The following is an 11,480-nucleotide window of genomic DNA, read 5'->3' as shown; positions in this document are numbered from 1 at the left end:
CAACTAACATGAAATAGTGGCGCAAAAGTCAAAATATTTATGGAAGTCTGTACATAGTACATATCTCATGATGGTTTTTGAATCACTATCATAGTGATAACTGCGTAATAGCCTACATACCTTACTTACAGTATTTAGTTTTACAAAAGGATTTTACCACAGTATATTTCCATTGGAATTTTTTTTTTAAATAAAAAATGTGTACTATTAATAAAAAAAATAGAATAACTCTTTCTAATTATATTGAAGTACAAGGAAACTAAAATTTAATCATGTACAATATTTCTCGATCCTAAGGTTGGCATGTGGCAGTAAATTGGGAGGCAAAAACATTGCCTTAATGTCAGTCCCCATCTTGAAGCTCCTCTGCATCAGGGTGCGTTGGAGCATTATCTAACAACAAAAGAGTTTTTCTGAGTAATTTTTTTTTTTATTTCAAAGACTTTTCTGTTGAAGGAATAAATTCCCTAAAACACCAGTCTTTGAAAATTTCATTGCTCAACCCCACACTTTTCTGGCCGTAGTATTTTAAAGGAAAAGTGTCTTTTGAAATTGTTTTAAAGGCTCTAGGATTTTTGGACTTTCCAATCATTACAAGGTTGATTTTGAGGTTTCTTGTAGCAGCTGCATGCTAAAATAATTAACTTTTCCTTACTACACTGCCCCTTCAGTTCTGGCTGCAAGACTCTTACTAGGTAACATTTTGTAATCAAGCCCTATCTTGAACGTTTACATATCATCTAAGTTCAATGACAGTTTTTCACCACAAACACTCGACTAACTGATCCTGTAGCATTTCTTCCATCTGTCAAGCCAATCAATGTGAAATCTGGGTCCTCTTATTGAATTCATTACGAAAATAGGCCTTGTAATAGGCACACCTTTGTCCCTGAACTGTGTAAAACAATCAATCAAAGCTTTTCTAATTTTTTCATAGTTTTTCTTTCTTTGAATGCACCCTCTGTAACTTTATGCACACCATTTTTATGTTTCTGATAGTATTTTGTCCCAGTCTCCTACTGTTACCCATCCAACGCCAAAGTCATCAGTTATCTTCTGCATTGTGTGTTTCTATGTGAGAACTAACCTATGTTTGGCTAAAAAAAAAACTTGTCTCACTAACCATGTGGTTCCAAGGTTAAAAATACAAATGCTCATAAACTTACTGCATATTTGTTTATTATTGTTTATTGTACAGATACTAGCTTTATTTTGTTATTAATACACAATAGAATGGTTTTTTCAAAACATATACAGTTTCTATGTATACAATCTCTCAACAGAAATGAAAGAGTAATTGTGAGTTGGTACATCTACAGACTCATACAGCTTTCAACTAGCCAAGGTTTCAGTGGTTACACAAGAGATTTAAAATACAGAATGAATTTTTGAATTTGTTTGCCTTCAAGAGAAGAGACTACTTAACTCAAAAAGTGTTGTAACACAATGGAAATGTATGCACAAACTTGTTCAATAGTGTAAACAGTGCAGTCACATAACAGTTATCAATAAAAACTTCTTGAACACAATGCAACATATTTTTCCAAAAATGTTATTTTTTATTTTTTCTTCATAAAAAATTACTGCACAATAAATACTACTCGCAAACACAATGCTCATAAAGTTGATATATTATCTAAGCTTTAAAACAAATTTTTAAAAGGTACAAAATTGTCAAAATATAGTTTTAGTAATTGAAAAAAAAAATGCAAACAATGAAGTTTATTATTTACCTCACAATTATCTCAAACCTATACAGATTAATAAATCACTGTCTGCAAATAATTTTTATCACACTTGAACACAATCCTGCAGATGTAATATTTTCCTTCCTGGCCAGATTATAAAGGTGTTCAGATGTGGTTTGAGGTGCTTTAAAAATACCTCCACTTGTGTTCATTTGGAACTCAAATTAACATCCAAAAAATTAATAGATGCCTTATGCCCAGAAATTAGTAAAAATTTACTTTAAATTCTTGTGTTTTAGGCAAACAGCTTCAATAATTGTCAACAATAATTAGAAAAAAAAACACACACATAAATATAATAATATACATTAGCACACCTCGCACACATACAGCCCAAACATTACAAGAGGACATATTTACAATATACATATACATAATTACATACACATAATTGGAACAGGCTACCAAAAGAAAAGCTTGAAATGTGGAAGTCATCCTGGTGATGATAGTGGTCATTACAGCTGGATCATAACGACACCAATATAACAATATTTTTAATGTTCGCAAGCTTTCACGGCCATCGTCCGAAGTAGCTCGGCTTCTGGGTTGTAGCCGCGTCCTCGGCAAATAATTCACAGACGTTTCGGTCGACATTTCAGTCGCCATCATCAGGGAGCAGTTACCTACTGCTCCCAGGTAACTGCTCCCTGATGATGGCGACTGCAATGTCGACCGAAACGTCGGTGAATTATTTTCCGAGGACACGGCTACAGACCAGAAGCTAAGCTACTTCTAACAATATTTTTGTCTTTGCTTAAAAAATCAACAATAATTAATCTCTGTAGTACACTCAAACAAACCATAAACTTTCAAAAGTTTATGTAGAAGAATGATGATTCTGCACTTGGAACTGGGCTTGCTTCCTGGCAACGACTGTCAGGTTGTTACCCATTGGCCCAGCGGGACACACCGAGCTACTGCCAACAGCGGCCGGCGGTACGCACACGTGGGGTGGAATGTCAGAGTAATTGACATCGAGAACATTACTGATTATAACATCCTTAATTACATTGATTGCCAAGGAATCAAATATTGTAATCCCTCCGCTTCACACAGAAGACACGTATTTTGACAAAATGCAATGAAGACGAAAAATTGTAATGCTTAATTATTTTACCTACAAACACACACAATACTGCTTATAAAATATTATCTACTTCACATAACAGCAAATTTTGACATATTTTGCAAAGTACCATTCAAATGAGTGTTTTCTTTTATTTTATGATAATTTTTTTTTTAAACTAACACATTGTTAATTCAACCCACTTGTAAGGCATTATTATTGTTCTTAATTTTTTTTTTAAGACTTAGAACCTCAAATATTAAAATGATATCTGAATACACACACTTTTTTATTTTTATTTGAAATGTCAAGGTTTACCAAGATTGATTATCCAGAAAATCAGCTCACATGCCCCAAAATTTGTATGTACATACATACACTGCATTTATGCTTTTGGGTCATGGGCCAATAAGGGACATGACAAACAAATCATAAAACTGTCTGCCAATGACTGTTAGTACTTAATTAAATATTTAAATAACACTTAACGTATATATGTACATAAACTTGGTTGAAAACCCCATTATTGGAAGAGCGTTCTCCATTCACAGCAATGTATAAAGTGATTGTAGATAATGACGTGAATCTCTCGTGTGAGAATGTGACAGATGCTGAACACCAGTGAGGTTACTGCAACAGACTCGACTCGTGCGGGCATCAACAACCATTCTGTGATCGTGTAAAAATTCACCATATAACAACAACAGATAACAGTAATTTTTCACATCAACGTACGAATCTTTATCAGTTTATATATATTACAATAGAATAGTAAACCTTTTTAATGCAAATACTTCCTATTCTCTAGGCCTCATTGCAAGTCAAATACTGAATTTCGCTTAGGTATTGTTTGTTATTTTGCAACCGCTTCAAACAAGAGCACTGAAAAGCAGTATGCCAAATGTAATAAACCTTTTTTTTTTATGTACATATATATTGCGAAAAAATAGTCTCTTAAATCAGTTCAACAATTCACAGGAATCATTATAGTTATCTACAATTTGTATTGATGCTTAAAGTTAAAACAGCTCGTTGGCACACCCCAAGTACAGATGGAAGATTATTAAAACACATTCACAACAAAGTATAAGAGATTTGCACAAAGTAAATGTATCTGATAACACAGGATTGTTCGTAACTCAGTAACCGGTTGTCGCCGGGAGCAAGTCTAGCGAGCACGACACTACTTGAGGTCGGTGGCATCCAACAACTCCTCTATCTGGTGCTCCCAGTTGGGGTCCTGATGGCCGCTCTCTCCGTCCGCGACCACTTCGTAATCTTGCAGCTCCGCTTCTAGTTCTTTCTCCCAGTCATCTTCTGGGGAAAAGAGATAGAGATGGAGGATGCGTGATGAGAAACGAAAGGTACCAACGAACTAGCTACAGCATGTCGAGATCATGCAAAACGTGGGCCGTGACTGAGAAAAGAGTAAAATATGGCGAAACCAAAAGAAATAATGCGGAAAATATGACAACTAAAAATGTGTGAGTGTAGTTGGTCGCTCGATAGTTTGTCGAAATTTGTATACTATACCGTTGCTAAGACCTCAGTTTAAATACTTGTACATACATACTTCATACCTTATGGCTTGAGATTATATGTTTTTTATTTTCAGTATTTGTTATACTTGCTTTACAATGTATGAAAAACAATGCTTCCAGGTATAACTTTTCATTAATGATTAAGTAATGTTGTATCACGAGCTTTTCATTTTCATAACAATGTTAAAAAAAATATGCTTTTGAGGTTCACTAAATACATACGGTTTTTTTCGAAAAAAATTTATTACACCATGAAATGAAACAAGTAAAATTTAATTTTACACTTTTGAATAATGATTCTTAAGGTGAAAATAATTGGAGTGACAAATACATAGTATTTTCTTTTAAATGCAGAAAAAAATTAAAATAAAACATCCAGTTATAAAATGTTAAAAGGTGGCTGTGATGAAACATCTTTATGTTGATGGATAGTTTTAACTGATCAAAAACAATTTTTTTTTTAGGACAGTATTTACAGTAATACTTTTTTATGGAAAATTCTTGCATGGATTTACTTTATTTTAATTTAAAGCCCTTATTTTGTATTTCTTAATATGAACCCTATACCGTTGACAACTAACAAGTTGCAATAAAAATCATATAACAAAACTGCGGTAACTTTTTTTCGAGCCGTGATAATAGCATCAATAATTTTATGCTGTAAAAATTTCGGATTCTTTTGTGGTGGATGTATATATATTTTACCCATTTTGTGTTTTAAAATAATCATACTAATTAAGTGTAGGTATAAGAGTGTCAAAATGCCCAAGCATTCACTATTACATTAGATCACTATAAAATCATTCACTTTCAGATCATAACTTTTTTTCTTAGCTTGCCTCACTCAAGTGAAAAGTTGAAATAAAAACGTGCTAGATGTTCCGAAGCCAAGAGAAAAACCATGCATCCAAGATTTCAGATACAATACAGGAAATGGTAATGTGCATGCCGCTCAAAGTGCAAAAAATCAAAGAGGAAACAAAACATAACAAAAGAAAGGAAATAATACAAATGGTGAGGGAGAGAATGAAGAGCCAAGCTGAGAGATCTCCATGCTCATCCGTCTTCTTAGGCTGTTAGAAAGAGAAAAAAAGGAAAAGCCTTACCTTCCACAGTCATAAACATTTCTGATGAACAACACACATTCATAATTCTCAACAAAGTACTAATCAATGAAGTGAAATGTTGAAACAGTGAAAAAAAAAAAAATGGTGATGGGAACCCTTATCAATAACAGTTGCACTTACATATGTATTTTGTGACCACTGTACACAGCAAAGATGTCCACACACAAATGAACACTTATAGAAGCCCTGATTGAAATATCTCCTAAGTCGTATATGCCTTCGCAGAATATTAAAATTAACACTTTAACACTAGTACCAGAAGAAATTCCCAATGACGTAGGAAATAGGTCAAATCAATTATCACAAGTTTGGCAACATTTTTGGATGTGTTCTGAAAACCCAAAAACTATCCGCTAAACCATCCTGATTTCAGCTTTCCACTATTCCCTGAAACCACTCCGGCAGATGATGGAATGGTTCCATAACAACATAAATCAACAATTTTAAAATAATAAATTTTAATGTTTTCTGTAGTGCTAAGGATTCAGTTAATTGGCAGCATCAACTTCAAAATTATAAAACAATTAATAATTACATAATAAACAATAAGTTCCTGATTACAATAAATGAAAAAAAATATTTATTTGGTGTATAAAAACTTATTTTTTGCTTTTTAGTGAACTTATGTTACTCCTGCATGTTGCATGGCACAATTACCCACCCAGCTACTTCAGTTTGTGCCCTACCGTGAGCTAGTGCAAAGCTCTTCCCTGTATTATTCTGACTAGCGACCTGGTAATCCCATTCCCCAAATTTAAAAAAATTGATGACCACCACTTTTCCTTATCACACTTGAACCCTGGCAAACTTTCTCCATTTCCGGAGAGGATATAACCATGCCATTCATTTTGTAAATGTTTTATTGCAATGCCAAATACAATATGTCCATTAATAGTATCAACTGTAAGCATTATAGTGTGTTGGTTCAAGATCACAATTGAAGAGTAACTCAAACCATTTTAGATAAACACATGCACTAGTAAAGCTTTGTTTTCTCGCTTGCAGCACGAAACAATGGCTCTTTCTATAATTAGCAGAGGGTGAACCTGTAAACTTTATATGGCAACAGGATGGAGCCCCTCCCCATTGGAACGAATCTCTTTGTACAAGAGTGGTTGAACGTTGAAGTCCTTGACTGTTGGATTGGTCGCAATGGTCGAGATGACAGTGCTCTCTTACGCTGGACTCCACGTTCATCTGACATATCACCATGCAATTTTTTTTCCCTTTGGGGCTTTATAAAAGATCATGTCTATGTTCTACTGCTATCTAATGATTTGCCAAAGTTGAAATACAAATTGAAGAGGCAATTGCTTCCAAAATTTGGACTTTAGGTTGGATGTGTGCCGTATGACTAAAGGTGGACATTGTAAAAAACTAGGTTAGATTACCTATGATATAATAAACCATTGAAACTGGGACATTCTTTCACAGACATCCTGTGTTTAATGCCTTAAAGTAACAGAATTGTCAAGTTTGCATAAATACATTTTTCTTGTAACATATGCCATTGCACATAGCAAACAGTCTTGGAAAATCAAGGATTTTGACATTTGCTATTCATAGTGTTGTATTAGTAATGCTACTGCATCTAATCAACATTCAAACCAAATTGTGAGGTTTTGCTATGTTCATTGCTATTATGTGAAGGAGTGTAATGCTTCTATGCAAATGAACAGGCGGGATTTAGATGTGTATTTGATGTAATGGTGATTCAACTGATAGAGGAACAAGAGTCAAAGTGGCATTGCTCACAAAAGAATTATGTATAAAATAGTTACAAAGCCAGAAGTTACATGTTGATTTCTACACGGGTTGTGCAAGGATCTTATGCGTAACTTGACTAGCAAAACTAAATTTAATAACTTTATTGAAAAAATTACTTTTATGGAGCCAGGTGAGACAGTGGTTGACACTGGACTCACATTCCAGAGGACCCCAGGTGCTGCCGTCGCAATCTTGTTTTTACATGTTCCTCCCATATCACTCCGAGCAACCGGCCATGGCCTCTTCCCGCCTCAGTTCCCCCCCAGTTTGAAGCTGGGTGCACCCGTTACTGCATCACGGCACAAGAGGCACCCGAACCTGCGTGGCCCCAGCGTCGCCAGGCGGTGGCGTGACGAGCGCGTCGGGGAGGGGAGGTGGTCCATGCTACACAATCTCATTTATTAAACGGCTTCATGTTGGGATTTAAACAGCGTCGTCCTGAATCTGGTTCCCAGGGACAATCACGGGAGATGCAGTTTAAATGCTGCGACACATTTCAGTGAAATTCTGACGCACAAAGTCACTCCCAACAACTAGTGCTGCAACAGGTCTTTAAATATTCAAAACAGAACAAATTCTGACAAGAGGAAAAGAAAACTACTAAAATCTGTTGCACTTTTTTTTTTTTTTTTTTTTTTTTAACATTCTCAGGTAAGAAAGAAGATGGAGAAATATCCAAAATTTTTAATCCCTAAAAGAATTGGTCCCACCATTAAAGAAGTCAAATAAGTCATTTCCAAGAATAATGCAATTTTTAACTGCAAGAGGTAATACTTGAGAAACTTGTTTTTGAGATTGCACTAGAAAAATGTCAGACTGAAGAGAGAGATTTTTGTTTGGAAAGCCTGGATTCACTGCATGGAGAAGGCGTTATCTTGTAAAAATATGTGGATTTCGTAAGGCAGGCAGAACCATAGTAAATCTTAATAAAAATTACGCTAATACTACACTTCGTACTACACACAGCGTAATTTCTTGTCGGCAGTCAAATACACAAATAGTAGTCACAAAATCTAGTGAAACAGGTCCACGATTAATTATTGTGCAAGTATACGAAGAAGAAGGCTTTGATCTGAATAGTTCTCATATTTTAAATCAAAGGAAAAGTCTGGAAATAACCTCAATGGTATGAATTTGAAAACTTTTAAATGAATGTTAAAAGCAAATTACTGTCTAATTTCCCTGAAAAATTTGCCATCATAGTGTTCAAGTGAACAAAAACTTACAGCATCATCCCTAAAATAAGGCATTCAAAACTGGCTTACTAACATCAATAACTAATGCAAGTCTTTAAATTATTTAAAGTATTTTTTATATAGTTTTTTTTCTTGTTCACGCAGTGGTGATTGTGAGTTTTTACTCCTGTTTAAATATTCTAAAGCAACACATACATGTTAAATGGGTTCTTAAGCACTTTGATAAAATATGAGTGCAGTCAATATTATTTTAGCTACACTTGTTCTTTAAAGTTTATTTAGCCATGCCTATACAAGGCCCTTTAAATTTATGCATATGAAAGATGTTTGTATACATATTTGTGGGTTGAACAACTAATTGAAACATTAATTTACAATTTCAAGCAACCATGATTAAAATAAATTTAAGAATAAAAAATAACACAAAACCACAAGGAACATCAGTTTTAAAAAGCTGGATTGTGATTAAGTTACCGAACGAGTGATCAAATGAAATTCCTAAGTTACGTAATAGTTGCTCGTGTAAGACTAACTCAAGCACGATGGTTGTCTCACTGTCGATGTGTACAGGTAAATATGAGAAGGTACTTTTGTTTCTTATTGCACTGTAATGATCTTGCTGTCGACAAGACAATTAAAAAAAAAAAAAATGGGCTAGCTGTTGGGAGCAAGGTGAAACATCAGTCATTTTACAAAACTGGTAAATGCTCATATAATGTTGTACCTTCAATATGATTGAGAAGTAAAAGGCAAGAACAGAGAAATAAGTTGCTGTTCTTTCGATGGTTCAATTTCAATCAAACAATTTGCAATAAAACTAAGCCATCTTAAATATTCAAACATTACTAACTATTTACAAACTACACACACACACACAAACACATGCAAAAGAAATATGTACACATGCCATAACCATTGCACAATCTAAGCATTCTTACTTACTGGTGGAAACAGAAGAAGCCTAAGAGTGTATTCAATCTTTGGAACTTTGGAATGCTTTAATTTGAGTCTGAGTGACAAGTAAAATAAATATGGCTGTAGCCACTCTGCATATACATCTTTCACTAATGTTTCTGGCTCCTCAACTAATGTACATCAGGGCTTAGCCAAATGGCTTAGCCAAAACGAAGGTGTCATGGTGATACACTGCTCCAAAATTTTAAGAAAAAATAAAAATAAAAAAATAAAATAAACATTAGCCTGGTATTAGATTCACACCTCTACACTTGAAGTAATTCACATGAATAACAAGGATAAATGATAGGGGAAAAATGTTAGCAAGTACTTTTAGTACTTGCTAGTGATGTGTTACATCTAACCTTGGTATGGAGCAAATTCATGAGTTCCCACGTTGCCAATACTTATAATATGAAACTCGGGCCTCCGACACAAAAAATAATGCCAAGAATGATAAATATAACCAAAATGCATTTTCAACTACATTTCTGGATGTTAATAAAACGTACTTTCTGTACATGCACTGGAATATGCTGCCGAAATCATAAAAATTTCTACGTAAGACTATCAAGCCTTTTTTTAATTATTATAAAGCGGCTATGATAAAAATGAAAAAGACTTGAAAAAATTCTGAACCCCGGCTTTCGACCTGATTTTCGACAAGAAATTTTATAAAAATACAGCCCATCTTGTTAAAATTTATTAAACAGTTAATACTATAACATTTCCCTTTGTCTTTGAGAACTTTGGTTTACGCCATCCACCGCAGATAGCTACACCGTTGCTCCCTACTTTCTGTTAAACATTTCCGTCACATTCACAAAATTACTACTGCCATATATTGAGAGCTAAGATGTTACACATAAAAAATTAATAGTAAGGGTCATAACAAACTTCAAATCTGCGCTCTCGTCAAAACTACAATAAAACGTGGTAAGCCCCTTCTGTTATGAGTCATGCAGAGAGTGTGTATTTGTGATGGTGAAAGAGTAAGAAAAGTGATAAAATAAAATTAAGAACTTAATTCAGATATATCATAAATGCATCAGTGTGCCAATTTTATTTTTATTTCAATTTAGAGAGTAAGTTATAACATAATGTTTGACATATTGACCAACAAATGCCCGCAAGCAGTAAAACAGTCTAATTAAATTACCTATATAGCACACACCAAGTTAAATAAGCATTTGCGGTACACGCTATAACGGCCAAAAAAACGAACAGTTAGGGGAGTTGCATTCCAATGTAAATAAGACCCAAAACTTGACAATGAAATGATAATACAGAATAAGTTACAGGCTCACAAATATTACTTGTTAAACCCAGACCACTTCATTAACTGGCTAAGAAACGTTAAACAACTCTACTGAAATAATTTTGTTAAAGTGGTCTGTAACAAAAAACCTAACACGCAAGTTACGTAACCACCTGGAGCTTGAATTAGGGATGCACCCACAGTGCAGACATTTATACAATGAAAACTTACGTACAGCAAAAAACAAATTCAAGCATTAGCAAAACAATCCAAAGACTATCAAAATTAAATATCATACGCTGGGACATGAACAGCCAGAATATAAACAAGTCAAACATACTGACTTCACTGCCATATTGCTCATTACATTGTTTGTGAATGCATAATATTAGCATAAAGTTTTATGCCACGATGCAAAACAGAGCTCACATAACACCTATGTTTTAACATGCGTATAATAAAATGACAAAACTTAGGCTCCTATAATTATATTGAGATTACATTTTAAAAATATCAACATACAATTGAAAAAATGAAAGAAATAGACAAAATACTGGCTATACGGCCTGACGTCCAGGGAGAAAATTAACTAAAGAATTCACGAGGGCAAACAGCCTCCTGACATTTCAGGTACGTTAATGTGATGACGAAGTGGCGTCATCACACAAGTTAGTTAAATAGGGAATTACAAGTGTCACCAATTACAAAAAAAAAGATTCATCAGCTAAACTATGAGCGACTCGCTGAAGTAAGAGAAAATGAAGAGAGAGTAGCGGGTTCGCGAAGGCCAAGGGGAAAGGCTAACCAGATCCACGCCCACTCC

The 11,480-nt window shown here is 34.4% G+C and overlaps 1 protein-coding gene across 1 annotated transcript in view; it reads right to left on the bottom strand.

Moving 5' to 3' along the window:
• Positions 1-1,159: 1,159 nt before the first annotated feature.
• The window catches only part of LOC134542412 (synapse-associated protein 1), a 111,029-nt gene continuing 100,708 nt past the window's right edge, over positions 1,160-11,480 (bottom strand). Inside the window, 1 exon segment of the mRNA XM_063386623.1 lies at positions 1,160-4,131. Within this exon segment, the coding sequence (XP_063242693.1) occupies positions 3,998-4,131 (134 nt within the window). The 3' untranslated portion in view covers positions 1,160-3,997.

This window comes from Bacillus rossius (assembly GCF_032445375.1).
Source record: "Bacillus rossius redtenbacheri isolate Brsri chromosome 4 unlocalized genomic scaffold, Brsri_v3 Brsri_v3_scf4_2, whole genome shotgun sequence".
Lineage (NCBI taxonomy): Eukaryota > Metazoa > Arthropoda > Insecta > Phasmatodea > Bacillidae > Bacillus > Bacillus rossius.
This window is presented reverse-complemented; position numbering and strand designations above follow the sequence as displayed.